Raw genomic sequence first — 17,836 nt, 5'->3', positions numbered from 1 at the left:
ATTTTAAAATTTCAAAACTATGAGTAATAAAATTCTGAATTTGCCTCATATATTTGATTACTTTCATTAAAATCAAGAAATGAATTTAATTCAGCAAATGGGAAAATAACAACCCCAATATTATTTTTAAAACAATAAATAAAGCATCAACTACTTTTATTGTTGAATTAAAAATATATTGAAAAAAAGTGAAATTATTATGAATAATTGAAAGGCTTAAGCCTCCTTTATAGTTGTTTATTGGGTAGAAAATTGAAAGTAAAAAAAAAAAGTGTAATTAAGTAAAATAATAGAGGGATTAGTGGTTTAAACAAAGATGATAAGAAGCGTGAAGTCCGGCGCACACAATTAATGAGGCTGCTCCATTCAACTCTGTTGTTTCTTGATTGTTGTTCATACATATATTTTATGAAATATTAATGATGATTTAAACATAAAACAAATGGGGGATGGGAGACCGGTGTCTGGATTGGGTTTTAATTAAGAAGAATAATAGTGGTTTAAACAAAGATGGCCCACAAACATTAGAGTGGAGGAGGTAGATGAGATCTAAGCATCAAACATCTTTTTCTTCCCAACAAAGCAACATTTTAATCAATTCTTTTACAATTAACCACTTTCACATGCTCTGATCTTAACAATTTTGTTTTTCTTTAGTACTGTTTTTAATGGAATGGGGAAGAATGATGGCGATGGCGATGGGTGGGGAGGCTACTCGTGCAATAGCAATATCAAACCAATAGTACCAACGTTATGAGTCTCTGCCTATCACAAACTCCCCACCGACACAATTTCACTCCCAAATCAACATATCCAACGCCCTTTCTCTTTCCTTTCGTTTTCTCTTCATTTGCCTTCTTATCCCACCACCTCAAACTCATCCCCATGCTTAATTTCAATAATTATGTGTGCTTTGACTTTCCACCCCCCCTTCCTTTTTCCAACATCCAATATTATACAAAATCACAATTCAACTTTCCCGTGACAAAAATAAAATAAAATTTTCTAAGATTCAATGTCTTATAACCTACAATTTACCCACTGTGGATTAGTCCTTAATATACTCTTTGTTAAGACTTTTAGAGAAGATTATATGAGAGGGCATAATTGAATAAAGGAAGCGCTCTTTCATTTTAGTTACTATATTAGGCTCGATCACTCCTCTCTTTAACTTTTGTCACCTGTAGAGGTATTCAATAATACTCCGGCTTAACATGATACTACTTTGATCTAAACACTAATTTAAGTTTTTTCTATACAAGTTGTTCGACTAAATGATAAATCACCTTAGTAAATACGACATTGACTTGTGACTAAATTTATGCCTCAACTATTTTTATTTAAGATGTCAATCAATTTTAAATTAAATAAAATATCCAATAATAAAAATCCATAAACTTAACATTAAATTTTAAAAAAAAATGAGAATCATATTATTCCCTGTTGTTTTCCTAACTGGAGATACTTATTATAAAACTATTCTTTAAAATTTAACAAAACTAGTAAATAGTAACATTAGAAAGAAAAGAAAGTGTGTTTTATTTCACATGTTTTTAAGAGAAAAATATTTTATTTGCGGTGGGTGTAGGTGCTTGAATCAATGAAAACAATTGACGTAGACAATCACTTGTCCAAGTAGCCTACCACCAAGGCTCTACTAGCTAAACAATCCACACAAAGTTTAAGTGGATCCAAATATTTGGGAGCCTACATTCATGTAATGGTATGTCCAACACATTTTGTTGTTTAAGTTAGCTTACATTAAGGAGCTCAGATTATAACTTAATTGTCGGACAAAGCAGACATTTTTAACAGGGAGTGTTTCCTATTTTTAGTGTTTGAGCCTCCAATGTCATGGTTTTGTGAGGCTCTAGCAACTCAAGTTCTGGAAGTAGATATGGTTAGTTTTAACGTTTTAGCTATTGTTGTCACGCTCACAATTTTAAAACGTGTTTGTTAAAGAGAGATTTTCACACTCTTATAATAAATGTTTCGTTTTTCTTTTCCACCCATGTGCAATCTCACAACGACTAAAACTAAATTTGAATGTCTGAAATATATAGACTATTATAGAATATGGGGCAGGATAAAATAATATGTTGGGTGGTAGATTTAAATTTGAATTTAGGGGGTGTGGTTAAGTTATGAGGTAACGTTAAAAAAGGATGAAATAATAGGTATGTATTTATGAGATGATTGAGTTTATTAGTAGGCACGTGAAAGATCCATGATTGATGATAGAACATTAGAAAGAAAGAGGAAGGTGGTAGGGCAATACGGCATTAATCGCTCCCACACAGCCACATGAATATCATCACACATACTCAACCTCCCACTAACGGATGTCCATGTAACACACCATCTTCTTCTTTTATGTTAATTCTACTAATATCTTATGATACTATTAAAAAAAATCCATTTTAACGTTAATATGAACATAAATTGAACTTCATTTTTTCTTCTTGAAACTTGGTGAACAAATTTGGTTTCAACGGGCCAAGAAAATACAAAATGGAGTTTACTTTGATGTTGGGCTCCATTATTCTTAACCATCTTCCACTTGGAGACAAAGCAAGCAGCACGCCGACCCTACAATGATATGGATATTAACAAAAATGACATTGATAAATTTATCGCTTGAATTCTCGGCTTTATGAATTCTTAAAATGAAGGGTATAAGATTATAAATTTATAAGTGAGGAATACTATATCTATTGGTACGAGGTCTTTTGGGGAGGTCTAAAGCAAAGTTAGCATATCCTCATAAATATTTTATGCCAATCTATTTTGCAAGAGCGGTTGAATCTCTAACAACTTAAAATTGCATTAGTCATTAAAATGATTGGAGAGAGGTTAGTGGAGAGATGTTTGGGAGAGGGTTTTATTAATCATTAGTAAGCTAGGTATGTTGATCCTTTTTCTTTTAAGACAAATCAGAATTTTGAGAAATCTGTCTGAGAATGTGTAAGTTGAGGAAAGTGGGTTAACTAATCGTATTTTTTTTTTAGTCATGAGTATGAGTAGGCCATGTATGTTAATCATCAAAAATATGGCAAGTACTCCATATGTATGTCCTCCATAGAGACATTATGTCATGAAAAGAAGGGAGGTATGGGTTGCATCATAGGTATATGTCATGATTTAAAGCTATGGATACTTCATTCATTTTGTATGTCACATGCATTGGGATACTTCCCCACTATAATTACTAAGATACATGACACCATGCATTATGTGCACTCCTTTCCAATAGTAGTTTTCAACAGCGTTCGTGGACCATGTGTAGAAAAGTACTACACATCCAATTTCACCCGAATTGAAAAGTTAGATTCTAATGTCATGATGTTTTACGATAGGATAAGTTCTACCATGATTGTATTTCCTGTCCCTAACAGTGTGACTACTTACTAAGCATTTTAAATACCTAAGTCATGTGCTACTTTTTTTTAGGAAAAGGCAAGCACCCATATACAGATGACAACAACGCTATGCTTGCCACAAAAACACAATTAGTATAGTTGTATTTTTCTTTCAAAATTATAACGGGCATATGCATTTCTTTTAGATTGGTGTTATTTCAATTTTCACTATTTTATTGATGTTTATTTTCCTTTATCAGGAACGAATTTAGCAAACGTTTAAACCCATGACATCGTTTACATGTGATTATTTCTAAATGAATTTCCACACATATAGTACATGTAGTGCCAACCATTGTTTACATGTGATTATCTCTAAATGAATTTCCACACATAGTGCATGCAGTGCTAAAACAGGTTCATTACATTATTCTCTTTCAAATGGACTATTTAATCTTAGTCATCCATGTGCTTACTTAAAAAAATGCTTAGTAAATTATAACAAGTAGATGCAATAATGATCACAAATTTAGAGAAACTGAAAAATGGGAAGGACGCTGCTGCAGTGATTACGGCATTCAACAGCCAATTACCAGGACCTCAGTCTATTGCCGCCACTCTACTTGCAGCAACTTCTTCATTGCCGGCCAACGTACTCACCAAGGCTTTCCAAGTTGGCACCAAGATCACGTCTCGCTTGGCGCCCAAAAACCAAACAAACGCTTCATTCATACCTATATTTGCCCCAACATCAACACATATACACCAATATCGAACATCAAATGCATGTTTCTTTCATATTCATCATTGTACTAATCTTAAAAACAACACTTATGAGTTTGACATATATTCTATTCTTACTCCAAACCCCAAACACCAAAGCTAACTAAGCAGACATTCAATCGAGAAACAAAGAACCCATTGCAAGGCATTTTGAAATTGCCCAAGGCCAATAGTTTGTACATGATTTGCCCAAAGGAACTATGACCATCTAAAAGATATGCCAGAACGTAGAAAAAAAGAAAAAAAGAAAGTAATGGCTAAAACTTCGATAAAGGTACATCCTCAATTAATTTTAGACCGGGCAAACTTCACAATAAACCCCGTTCAATTGCTAAAGAGATTTTTTGACTTCGAACATGATTGTTGCCTGCCATCTGGGATCGCGAGTAGGACTATCGGTTTCGCTGGCCTGACATATGGAACATCGCATCTGAAATACCCCTTCCTCTCCAACTGCAATATGTCTCCACGCTTTATATTTCGTATGTTTGAATCCCCAACAGCAACGGTCTCCTTTTTTGTGCATGGATTTAATACATCAAGAAAATCCTCTCCTTCTTCGAGCTGCAATAGTAATTTAAAAGAGCCTAAAATCCATAATTTCTATAACCCACTTTCTTAACATGAAATAAGCAACAAAAAGCCGCAACCCACAAATTGTTACAAGAAACAAACAGTTATATGCATATTCATCGTATGAAAAGGTTCACCAACAACTTCTAACCCATGCAAGGCAGCTCAGTTAACATCTAACTTCATAAACCATAAGAACATTAGAACCATTTTACTTTAGTACTGAACATTATCCATACTTCGACAAACTGGCTTACCTAAGTAATGCCTATTGCTATCTGGCTTTTAAAAATAGAAGACAGAAATAAAAACACAAAAGTGTCCATGCAAATACACTGATGTCAACAGCATGCATGGTTTAGAACTTCGATTCAAAACCAACAGGAAAGAGGCTATAATATCACAATCAAAGCATAGAAAGACTCATATCCACCATAACGAAAAGTGCATATGATACCACATATTAAAGGTCCATACCTTCTTTTTTGTGATTAAATAATCGTACTCCATAAGTGAGAGGGTGACTAGTTCGTTTATATCAGGCAGCCAAGTGGCCTTCAACTTTGTGGTCTTCACAGAGCCTTCGAGATGCAATATTCCTGACAACCGTGTGACAAATCCATCTCCGTCCTTCTCGATGCCTTTCACTATTGCATTACCCCAGTCCATTAAGGTGATTTCTTCATCCACCTTGATACATTGTGCATCCACTTGGTCGATCCATATCCTCTTCGTGAAAGTTGAAGATTTCTCACCAGCACCTTCATATTTTTTATGCTTTGGTAAAACCCGGATAAATGGTTTCTCTGGACCATTATCAAGGGTAAATAACACACGTCGTTCTTCTATAACAGCAGTATGCCTGGGACACACAGGATCAATAATCTTTTTATTAATGGTCCATAGTTTATCCCATTCCATAAGGTTGAGGTTTTTTGATGCCCCCTGAAATAAAGAAAAGAAAACGATGAGAGAAACTTTCATAAAGATGCAAGCATAGAGTCATAGTGTCCTGACTAAAAAAATGAAAAGAATATAATATCTATCATTTGAAATATAGAAATGAAAGATAAAGTAGACAAGGATCATTATAAAATACCATGATCTTTCTAACTGAAAATCAAATGTTTAATTATAAATTTTACAGCATTCACTGATGCTATGACAAATAAAAATCCTTTGGGAGGACAACGATCACAAGTGCATACCAGCTTTTGTGTTATTAGAGCAAGATTTATCACCGACTCATGAATAAACACCAAAATAGTCGCACCTGTTCAAGGATAAATTGGATCAAAGCTTCAACTTTTAAACCTCTTCGAACAATCCCCTGAACAGTTGGAAAACGAGGATCGTCCCACCCATCAACCTTCCCATTTTGAACAAACCACAAAAGCTTACGCTTGCTGAGAAGTGTATACACCATATTCAACCGGCTAAATTCATATATATGAACCTTTCTTAGACCCATATCTTCCTGGATTCGGTAGTACTGTGCATTGCGGTCATGGTATTCGCTAGACCGAAGTGCATGTGTAATGCCTTCAATAGAATCAACAAACGGACAAGCAAAATCATACGTTGGGTATATCTTAAACTTGGAACCAATCCGATGGTGGGGAATTGGATTACAACGGTAATACACAGGGTCTCGGAGAGATTTATTAGGGTCCTGCATATCAAGTTTTCCACGAAGACAGCAAAGTAAACCCTTCTCAGTTCCTAATATCATCTCCTTCCATAATCTCAGATTCTCTTCAGGGCTATTACTTCTATTTTTTGACTCAATGCCTTCCATTCGTTCTTTCTGCATCTGCTCACGTGGAGTATCGTCAATATATGCTTTACCCTGACGAATTAAGTTTTCAGCCATTTCCATTAATTGAAGGAAGTAATCTGAAGTATATGTGACAGTTTCATACTTTATACCCAATGTCTCAATGTCTTTTAAAAGATTTTCAACAAACTCATTGCTTTCTTTAGCAGGATTTGTATCATCAAACCTGATAATTACTTCACCATTGTAACGCTGGGCAAAATACTGATTCAACAATGCTGCTTTTGAGTGCCCAATGTGAAGATACCCACTAGGCTCAGGTGCAAAACGCAACCGCACTTCCCCAATCTCTGCATTTGGAAGATCAACTTCAAATGTAGATTTGCTTCCCGATTTCCCCTTATCAGATGTGTCCTGATTGACACTATTTGGCTTTTGAGTGAGACCCTGTTGATCCTTCAATTTAGCTCCTGAAGATTTTCCGCCTCTTTTGCCAACATATGTAGTTAAGACGTCATCCAAGTCATCACTATATTCTACTAAGAGTGAGTTAAACCATCGTTGAAGATTCAGGTACTTCTTTGACTTTCTCAAGCTTTCCCACCGTGGCCCAGTTCCTGTAAAGAACACAATATCATAGTATCAATAAGCCAACTCTCTCTCACTCTCTCTCACTCTACATATACAGTGTGTTTGTGTGTGACTATGTCTGTCTACAAGTGCTCTGTGGATAAGTGGGCATGGGGTTAATAAACAAGGAACATTGTAAAAACTGTAAAAATAAAAACAAACACAACATGACAACCCATCTTTCTCAGCCTCTCTCAAGATAGGCATGGTGATACAGAAAAAGTTCCTGAGGAACAATGGACCAATAGTACCTACTAAAGAGGATGCTCAAAGCAGAAGATTTTATTTTCTTATTAGAAAAAAAATACCTGCTAAACCAGACCATATAGCTACATCTGCAAGTGACAAAGAATGGCTAACGAGAAATGTGCGTCTTTTCAAGTACTTATCAACATAACTGCATGCATTCTCAAATGCAGAACCAGTCGAAAGGATAGGAGCATACTCTAGCCATTCATCAATCTGGGTTAAAATCCATGCATTGATATGAGAGAAGTTCATTTAGCAGAAATTAGCCTATTAACAATCATGAAAATAAATAAATAACAACCCATACATCAGAATAAACATTTGGATTATGTTATTACATTTATTTTTCAGCTTACCTGACTGGACTCATATGCATTCTCTCCATAGAAATTAGGAATGTTGGTGACTCGACCAATATAACGTAGAAGCACAGACGTTCCATGCAACTTCGACCTACAACAAATTTACTTGACTTAAGCATTGAGAAACAGTCCATTACATATTTTTTCCTCTGATCCACATTGAATGGAGAGAAATTCCTTTGAAGTTCACAGTAGGAGTGAGTGCAAGCTTCCATAAAGAAATAAAAAGTTAAAAAAAAAAAAAAATTAAAAATAGTGGAAATGATTGACAATTGGATCAAAGGTTGTGCAAGCAACAATACACAAAATAATCACTAATGTTGTGCCTCAGCAAAAAATCAAACTCCAACTCATAAACCATAAAAATAAAATAAATAAATAAGTAGACAATGTTATATGAACGAAGACATTTCAAACATGCAATATGAACTTTTGGGAAGGTGTGAAAAAATATTAGTTCAAATTACCACCCGATAAACTCAAGTCACATGAAGTGAAGTCAAGTTTCATCAATGTAATTTTAGTTTTAATACATTTTATTTACCTTTTAAGTTACATTAACATAATGGCTAATCATGGTCATAGAGTATGAAGGTTACAACTCTTGAAATGTCTCGTAAAAGTGAAGTCAAGTTTCATCCGTGTATTTTTAGTTTTAATATATTTTATTTAACTTTTAAGTTATATTAACATAATGGCTATTTAGGGTCATAGAGTATGAAGGTTACAACTCTTGAAATGCTTCATAAAAGGTAAAGAGTTTTCAGTGAGACTTTATATGTATGTTGTTTTTGTAAAATATGCTTGGAAAATGTAGTAAAAAGAAAATTTGTGTTTTCATTGAGCCTAAACCAAGTCTTTTTGCAATTTTACGTAGTTTGGGTTATATGCTTTTAAGCATTCAAGCTTAACTTGATCAATCTTGCTTGTGGAGTGATTCGAATCTCAAACAAGTTCTCTTGTCTTGAGATATTTAATCAACAAGGTAATCCAAATCTTACTTTCCCTTAGGTTCATTTCTTAATGTCTTGGGGTTCTTGAATAATCTAAATTTGAAGGTTTTTTTTTTTTTTTTTAAGAGACAATTTCATTGATGAGTGAAATTTACAAGAGGGATGTATAATCCATGGTGTACAAAAGACCTTCCCAATTTGCAGGAGGGATGTATAACTATAGGAAGTAAAAATATTAGATAATTTACACCATGATATAGCTTGGTAAACAACATTGTCCAAATCATCTTGATTTGGAGGTTTTAGCATAGCGATTTTAGGGGTTTGCGTATTGATAAAGATTCTTAGATCCAATTGGCTAGGCCTTTCATATCATTTGGTATCAGAACTTTAAACTCAATATTGAATGTTTCCTCTGCATTTCTCTTCGATTTGATTTCTATTTTCTTCTTGTTGTTTGAATCAGTTCAATTTTGAAACTGGTCGAAAAGTACAAAAAAAAAAAAAAATAATAAATAAATAAATAAAGATCATATTTCTGCAAGTCTTTTGCATCTTGTCGTCTTATGTGATTTTGTAGAACGTCATCTTAACTACAAATTTGTCATCTTTGACATTGAATAATTCAACTTGCAAGAGAGTGAAAAATATAAATTTAAGAACTTGTTCTAGAAAACTGCTATACCTGAGAACATATGTTTTTGTAATACTGAAATAATCAATTGTGTTCTAATATGGCTTTTAAGTTTAGGTTGCATGCTAACATATAAAAGAACATATCAATGTGGAGATATGTAGGGGTTTCATTGTCCCTAACATTATCTAAATTTTATCTTGTAATAACCAATATGAAAACTTAATCAACTTGATGCTGATTCTGATCAAATATGACTAAACTACAGAAGTTCAGTTTATCCCCTAGTCAATATCATAAATTTGCTCAATAGACCCACGTATCCAAGTTCTGTATATATATCAATGATTGTAACGTCTTCTTTTCCTTCCTGATTCTATCATAGTTCAATCAAGTTTGAAAAGCCATTATAACTTCAATTAAAAAAAAATGTCGACCCATGCAGACAATCAGCGTCGTATAAAATTTATGCAGAAATATATTTCTAACAGCATCATGTCTCTGAAACTGAAAAGAAAAGGTAATCCATGTACCAGTTAGACCATGATGCAAAGTACCAAATAAATCTTGGATAAGATAAAAGTTCGGCCCTTAACCCATTAGCATTGAATTTTCATAAAATAGAGCACAATGTTCGAAGAATCAGCAGCCTCTTCTCTTCTTGTAACCGCCTAAGCCTACCGCTAGTAAATATTGTCCGTTTTAGCTCGTTACGTACCGTCGTCAGCCTTACGATTTTAAAACGTGTCTACTAGGGAGAGGTTTCAATACCCTTATAAGAAATATTTTGTTTCCCTCTCCAACCGATATGAGATCTCACAATTCACCTCCCTTTGGGGCTCAGCGTCCTTTCTGGCATAGCACCAGAAGCCTTGCGAATACTATTTGTAACACCCCAAGCCCACCGCTAGTAGATATTATCCGCTTTGGCCCGTTACGTATTGTCGTCAACCTCACGATTTTAAAACGCATCTACTAGGGAGAAATTGGAGAGGAAGAAATCAAGAGTGTCTGTCATGGCAACGTTTTGTGGGTTTTCCAAAAATTCATCAACTCATATCTCTCTCTCTCTCTCTCTCTTAAAACTCAACCAAATGTCACGATTTTTGTCCCTATAGGTTCCATTTGACGAGATCTTTAAGATCTGTGAAGAAGCCGAACATGGAGGAGGCTAGTATTGGCACAAGTTGGTTGAAGGAAGAAAAAGGCGAGAGAAAGGGGCAGTCGCGCAAGGTGAGAGAGAAGAATAAGAAGAAGAAAAAGGATATTCTCAAAGACGAAGGAGAAGAAGGAGAAGGAGAGGAGGAAGAAGAGAAGAAGAGGAGGAAGATCCTGTAAAAGGAAAAAGGGAAGGAAGGAGAAGGAAAGAGAAAAAGAGAAAAAAAGAAAAAAATAAGAAAAAGGAAGTGTGACGTCAGCTGACCGTACGGTCAACGGTCAGCGTTGACCAATCCAAGGTCAAAATTTGACTATCTTTTTATAGTTTTTAACCCTCGCATAGTCCGTTTCTCGAGCCATTTTCACCAATTTTATTCTCTTGACTTAATTTAGGGCATATTTGAGGAGCTTGATGGAATTTGAGACTTTTTGGAAGACCCGAACCAGAGCAAAAAGTACCGCACATTCCAAGTAAGTGCCACCTTGGAACCTTGTATTTAGGTATGCTTGTAGTATCGCACATCTGAGTATGAAATGAGTTGGTTTGATGCATGTAAAAGCACGTTAAATGTTATGGTGCACACTTATCGAATGAATGAACTGATGAGCTATGATTTGACCAAAATCGAGAGCATGTCTTCAGTGTGATATAAAGCATGTTATAGGAAACCTATTATAAATGTTTGAGCATAGAATGAGTTGATGACACAAGTTGAATGCTATTATGCATGTTTACGAAACGGGTATGCATTGTACTATGAACTGAAATTCATGACTAGGTATCTATATTTAGATTGCTATGCTACGCCTCTATTTCATATATTTGTGATGTATGCAGTTATATGTGAACGATTAGAGGTTCACCAACTAACCTCTAATCGTGAACATAACTCGATTGTCAAGGGTTCGAATAACTATAGAACTGGTTTATAATATTTTATGACTTGTGACTGTACCCTATGGTGACTACTATGAAGTTTCAAGTTAGCTTTCTATAGTGAGTCTGTCACCAGCGACAAGGATCCACAATTGCACCCTACGAGTTGGTTATGATTGTAGATCATGCATGTGAGTTTACGGTTATATGGAGACGGTTAGGAGCTCGCCAACTAGCCCCTAATCGTAAATTTAACTAGATTATCAAGGATCCAAATAACCATATAACTAGCATATGATGTTTTACGACCTATGATTGGTGCTCTGTGTCAGTTAGCTTTCCTTTGGTAAACCTGTCACGAGCACATGGGTCCACAGTTGCGCCTTAGTCGAGCCTTAACATGCATGAACCCTATGAGATTGATATCGAGGTCACGCCTCAAGGACTTAGAGATATGGTGATGAAAGAGACTAGTCGAAACGACTAGCCAGAAGACTTAGAGAACTTAAGAATATTCCAAGGGCTGGAGGGCCAGATAGGACCAAGAACCAATAAAATAGAATGAATAAACCTAGGGTGTAGTCTAAGAAGTTGCCTATACTGGGGAACAAACCCTCAAATGAGAATAAGACACTGAACAAATTAACTAAGATTAATAAAACCTGATAACAAACTATGAACTACCAGGAGGCTGCTTACTAAATATATTTATATACTCAACTCTGCTACTTCAATTTTCTTTTTAGGTGGAGCTTGTTGTAGCGGTCGAGGCGAATGCACACATGGGCTGTTGACTATAGGGAGTGATAAGGAATCGCTACAAGGGAAGTAAGATTCAGATTACCTTGTTGATCTAATATCTCAAGACAAGAACACTTGTTTGAGATTCAAATCACTTCACAAGCAAGATCGATGATATCCAGCTGAAATGATTCTAAACATGCAATCTAAACTACATAGAATTGCAAAGAAACTTAGTCATTGGCTAAATGAAAGCACAAATGCTCTTTTTACAACATTTTCCAAGTCTATCTTTACAAAGATAACATACATGGTTTTATATAGCCTCAAAATAGAACCATGGACCTTCCATGAGGCATTTCAAGAGTTTTTAACATTCATACTTTATGACCATAATTAGCCACTATGTAAATGTAATCTAAGAATAAGTAAAAAAATTTAAAACTTAAAGTACATTAATGAAATACCATAAATCTAGATTTTAATCATCTATCATAAATTTGTAAGCATCTAAGAATAAATGAAGCCGCATTTGAATTATCTTGAAGCCCTTGTGGCATAAATGAGACTTGATTCTTCTTAATGTGAAATTGATTGCAGCTTGAGTTCAACTTTAATAGAACTTGACTTTATCTTGGGGTAATTTGAACAACATTCTTCCCAACTTCCTTCAAGTTGGTATTGTATAGTTGAGATGCCTTGGTTAAGGAGTCCCATCATACTTGAGTCTAGATATCCTTTTGTACTTATCTTTTAAATCTTGTATTTCATGTATTTTAAATAGTTTGATCTTGTAGTAGTGTATTTTGGTGGTCTCCTTTTCGTCTTTTGTAAAAGCAAAATTTTCACTACTATTTTAATTAACCTTCAAAGTGCATGCACGTATTTAAGTGTTTTAAATTTTCCACATTTTTACTTATTATGCGTCAATGAGTAATGGGTTGTAGCTCAAGTGCCTCGAAAAATGGGTCATTACACTTCTGGACTCTTCTTTGACATCACAGGTGTATATCATCAGATTGTCTGGTTTCTCCCTGTGGCTAAGAAGCTAGACCCAATAACCTTATGTCTAAATCAACTAAATTTTACATTAATAATGCTAGGTTCCAATTTAGAGTAAAAGAAATACTTGTTAGAAATATTCCATGGTCAAACGAAGGGGCATAGTAAGGTATTAGTATCACTGATTATAAAAAGCTATTAGTGTAAATTTTCTAATTCCGTTGTTTTCTATTGTAATTCCTCTCTCACTGTCAATTGGGAAGGTTTTTTTTTTTGTAAACATTTTGGATAATACATCCCTTTTATAAATTTCAAACATCAATGATAATACATCCATTTTAATTCTAAATATTTGAGTTCACACCCAACAACTCATGAAATAGACAAAAAATCAGAAAGAGAGACATTGGGGAATGGAAAATAATTCTACAAAAAATGTGTTATTAATCAAAATCAATAGCTTTTGAAGGTTGAATCTCAAACATTTTGCTATATCAGAAGTTAAACAAGATAAAACTAGCTGAGAGAAGAAAGAGAGGGATCTGATTGTACCCGTTCGTGAAGAGAAATGTGGGAGCGGAGCCAGAAGCAAGAGAAGAATCTGCAGGAAAAGGGATACTAGCAAACTTGGCAGCCACAATGACGGAGAGTGGAGGGCTATCAGCCGGAAATGACAAAAGCTTAATATCCATGATTCTCAACACCAGAACCAATCAAAACCAGACTGAAATGAGAGCAAGTACAAGGAAAGAAAGTATAAGGCGTTTAGGTAAAAGAAGCCAAAGCGTCTACGCGAATGAGAAAAAAAAAATAAAGAAAAAAGAAGAAAAGAAAGCTGCTGGCAGGCACGGACGAACACAGGAAGTGAACAACCAGGTAGCCGCCAATATCTATGGGCCAAAGGCGACCGGAATTATTTAACTGGGAAGATTTGAGCTTTATAATCAATTCGAGAAATTGCACAAAGCCACGTATAGGGTAAGTCGCCTCGGTTCGGTTCAGGTTTTCATCAAAATAGAAATACCGATCAGGAACCGAGTCCATTTGGTTAGAACCTTGCCCCTGCTTTTTTAATTTTTTTTTTTTTTGGGTAAAAGTTGTTAGACGAACACGACTCTCCACAATGGTATGATATTGTCCACTTTGAGCGTAAGCTCTCATGGCTTTGCTTTGGGCTTCCCCAAAAAGCCTCATTCCAATGGAGAGTGTATTCTTACATTATAAACCCATGACCATTCCCTACCATTCCCTAAATTAACCGATGTGGGACTTTCATCATCCAACACCTCCCCTCGAACAAAGCACGCCTCCCCTTAATCGAGGCTCGACTCCTTTGGAGTCTTAGTCATTTTTGACTGCCTTCGTACCTTCGAGGAGGCTTGACTCCTTTTGGAGTCCTTTGTTCGACATTTAAGGATTTGCCAATCTATTGACACGGCTAAGTTTTAGGGCATGGCTCTGATACCATGTTAGACGAACACGACTCTCCACAATGGTATGATATTGTCCACTTTGAGCGTAAGCTCTCATGGCTTTGCTTTGGGCTTCCCCAAAAGGCCTCATTCCAATGGAGAGTGTATTCTTACATTATAAACCCATGACCATTCCCTAAATTAACCGATGTGGGACTTTCATCATCCAACACCTCGAAGGTACGGAGGCGTGCTTTGTTCGAGGGGAGGTGTTGGATGATGAAAGTCTCACATCGGTTAATTTAGGGAATGGTCATGGGTTTATAATCTAAGAATACACTCTCCATTGGTATGAGGCCTTTTGGGGAAGCCCAAAGCAAAGCCATGAGAGCTTACGCTCAAAGTGGACAATATCATACCATTGTGGAGAGTCGTGTTCGTCTAACAAAAGTCTCTCTAGTAGCCTTCGACGGGAAGAAATTGAAAAGAAAAAAAAAAAACAAAAACAATTAGAGGGTAGCCACGGCAGTTCGAAAGGCCCAATTAGCCACAAGGATGTTGTTCAAGTTCTAATTTGTTTTTTTCAAGCGAGAATAAAAGCATAGACGGAGGTGGGGAGAATACCAGTAGCAACAGAGTAGAAAATCAGTACAAACCCGCTGGAGGACGGCTGCGGTGGCACGAGCGAAAAAAAGACGGCAGCACTACTGAACCGGAGGAGGAGGCGGCGACACTGAACTGCCGAAACGGAGAAGGAGACGCTTCAAGAAGTAGAAGGAAGCGGAGCCAGGAGGACAAAAAGAATTAGGTTTTTCTTTTCTATATTTATTTAATTATTTCTATTACTGATTGAGTTTTTTTTTTCTTTTTTCTTTTTTCTTTTTTTAAATTAAAAAATGTGTTGGGTTTATTGGGATTTCTTAAAATTAATATTGTACTTTCTTTTTCTTTTTTTCTTTACTTCTTATTAGTGGGGGTTATTTTGGAACTTATTCAATATAGTAGTTTTTATTTCAATTTACAGATTGATTTCATGGTTTTTATGAACGGTAGATGAAAAATATTAATATTAATTGAAAAATACCTTTGAGAAGTCAGTTCTCACGATGATCCACTTCTTCTTCCTATTGGTTGCCGTGCTACTCAAGTTTATTGGCCCTCGATCTCGTAGTAGAAATCTTCCTTTCTTTTCCTCAAGCTAATGGAATGGTTGTTAAGTAACGAATTTGTGTGTGACCTTCCAATTTCAATGTCAAAATTATAACGAGGACGACAAAAAAAAAAAAAAAAAAAATTATGGGTCGCTAGAAACCTCGAGAATTCTGGTGAGGTGCTGGAATTCGAGGTAACGTGCTGAGAATGCGTTTCACACTTCCCCGACACCCATGTTACAGCCAAATGATGCCACAACCCTCAGCCACACTCCAAAACATCACCGGCAAGAAAAAAAAACGAGATAGAGAGAGAGAGAGAACGAGGGAGAAATACCAACGGTTCGAGTTTTTTCCAACTAGATTTGGAGAGCCGACTTAATACATATGACGAGTACATGTGGCACCAACAACTTCGAGCATACTCATGGTAAGATGCGTACACTCATAGAACTGTTGGGATATGGAGCCTAATGTCTGGTAAAGATCGGGTAGATATTTCTCATAGAAATATATTTGGTAGATATTTTGTAAAGATCTTAGGGAGATATATATGATAGATATTTGATAAAACAAAATATATTTAGTAGATATTTTGTAAATATCTTATAAAGATATATATAATAGATATTTGATAAATATATATTTGTGATAGATTATATCTGAGTGGTAGTTAAATAAGGTATAGTAAATTGAAACCCTATATATATACCCATTAGTCAGTGGTACTTTCTTCGTTCTTTTTATTCTATCTCTCTCTTTCGTTCTTTTTATTCTATCTCTCTCTTCTGTTTTTTGTGTTCATCATCGAATGTGTGCATTGTTGAGATATCCTAACAACTTGTATCAGAGCTAACACTAATATCGATCCTAAAAACATATATGTTTTCCTTAGTCGACAACGTGGGAGTCCCTCCAATAATCCTTTGTTAGGTTATGGAGCCTACTGATTATTTATAGCTTAGTCGGTTATACATAGTAAAGCTATATATGGTAAATGAAATGGTAATAGTTATGCATACTAAAAAAACTATATTCAAACTATATAGGGTAGATAGTTGGTAGATAGTTATATATAGTAAATGGTTATATCTGATAAAGCTATATATAGTAAGTTGAATCATATATATATATCCTCCAGCCGAGTTTTGAAAATCTACTTTTTGTATTCTCTGTATTCTCTCTTACGGTACATATTTAGAGTCATCAATACAAATTTTTTAACCAATATTTTCCTTGCATTTTCTCTATCTTGTTCTTTGTATTCATCTAGATCAAGTGTGTGCATTATTGTGTGCATTATTGTGTGATCCTAACAACTGGTATCAGAGCTAAGTGAAATTCACCACAATCTGTGAAGATGGAAAGTTCAAAGATTGGAATTGAGAAGTTCGATGGATTCGATTTTGGTTTCTGGAAGATGAATATTGAAGATTATCTATACTAGAAAGAACTTCACGAACCCCTGTTAGGGATGAAGCCGAATACCATGACCACGGAGTAGTGGAAGCTCAATGATCGACAAGTCTTAGGGTAGATTCGGTTGACGCTATCCAAAAACGTGCATTCAACATCATTAAGGAGAAGACAACGTCAAATTTGTTGAACGTGTTGTCGAATATGTACGAAAAACCGTCGACTATGAACAAGGTGTATTTGATGCGAANATCCACTATCACAAAAGCATAATAATTTCCTCCATAACTAGCTATTTTAGAAGGGCCAAATAAGTCTATATGGAGTAGTTGAAGAGGTCTAGTAGTAGAAATCATATTTTTAGATTTGAAAGAAGACTTAGTTTGCTTACCCATTTGACAAGCGTCACAAATTTTATCTTTTTCAAATTTAAGTTGAGGGAGACCTCTCACTAATGAATTTTTTGAAATATTTGAAATCAAGTACATACTAGCATGTCCTAGTCTTCTATGCCATAGCCAAGAGTTATCAAGTAAAACCGAAAGACATTTATCATTTGTAGGACAATCATTCAAATCAATAGTATACACATTATCGTCTCTATTTCCTACAAACAAAACTTTTCTATCACTAGCATTTTCAATTATGCAATTATTCTTATCAAATACAACTCTAAAACCTTTATCACATAATTGACTAATGCTAAGTAAGTCATGCTTTAAACCATCAACTAACAATACATTTTTAATGAGAGTACAA

At 35.2% G+C, this 17,836-nt stretch overlaps 1 protein-coding gene across 3 annotated transcripts; it reads right to left on the bottom strand.

The window, feature by feature from the left end:
• Window positions 1-4,130: 4,130 nt before the first annotated feature.
• LOC111468000 (glutamate--tRNA ligase, cytoplasmic-like) lies at window positions 4,131-16,160 on the bottom strand. Of its 3 annotated transcripts, none has more exons than XM_023113097.1 (7): window positions 15,999-16,160; window positions 13,651-13,822; window positions 7,728-7,824; window positions 7,431-7,584; window positions 5,989-7,109; window positions 5,193-5,660; window positions 4,131-4,706 (listed from the first exon to the last, which is right to left on the bottom strand). In XM_023113097.1, exons 2-7 carry the CDS (start codon window positions 13,788-13,790, stop codon window positions 4,467-4,469), a joined length of 2,220 nt encoding a protein of 739 aa, XP_022968865.1. In that variant the 5' UTR covers window positions 13,791-13,822; window positions 15,999-16,160; the 3' UTR covers window positions 4,131-4,466. The 3 variants fall into 3 exon arrangements, with proteins under 3 accessions (XP_022968865.1, XP_022968862.1, XP_022968864.1); XM_023113094.1 differs by lacking the exon at window positions 15,999-16,160 and adding an exon at window positions 15,135-15,333; XM_023113096.1 differs by lacking the exon at window positions 15,999-16,160 and adding an exon at window positions 15,167-15,333.
• Window positions 16,161-17,836: the final 1,676 nt, after the last annotated feature.

This window comes from Cucurbita maxima, unplaced genomic scaffold, assembly GCF_002738345.1.
Source record: "Cucurbita maxima cultivar Rimu unplaced genomic scaffold, Cmax_1.0 Cma_Scf00035, whole genome shotgun sequence".
Classification (NCBI taxonomy): Eukaryota; Viridiplantae; Streptophyta; class Magnoliopsida; order Cucurbitales; family Cucurbitaceae; genus Cucurbita; species Cucurbita maxima.
Note: the sequence above shows the minus strand (reverse complement) of the source record. Positions and strands in the feature narration are given on the sequence as shown.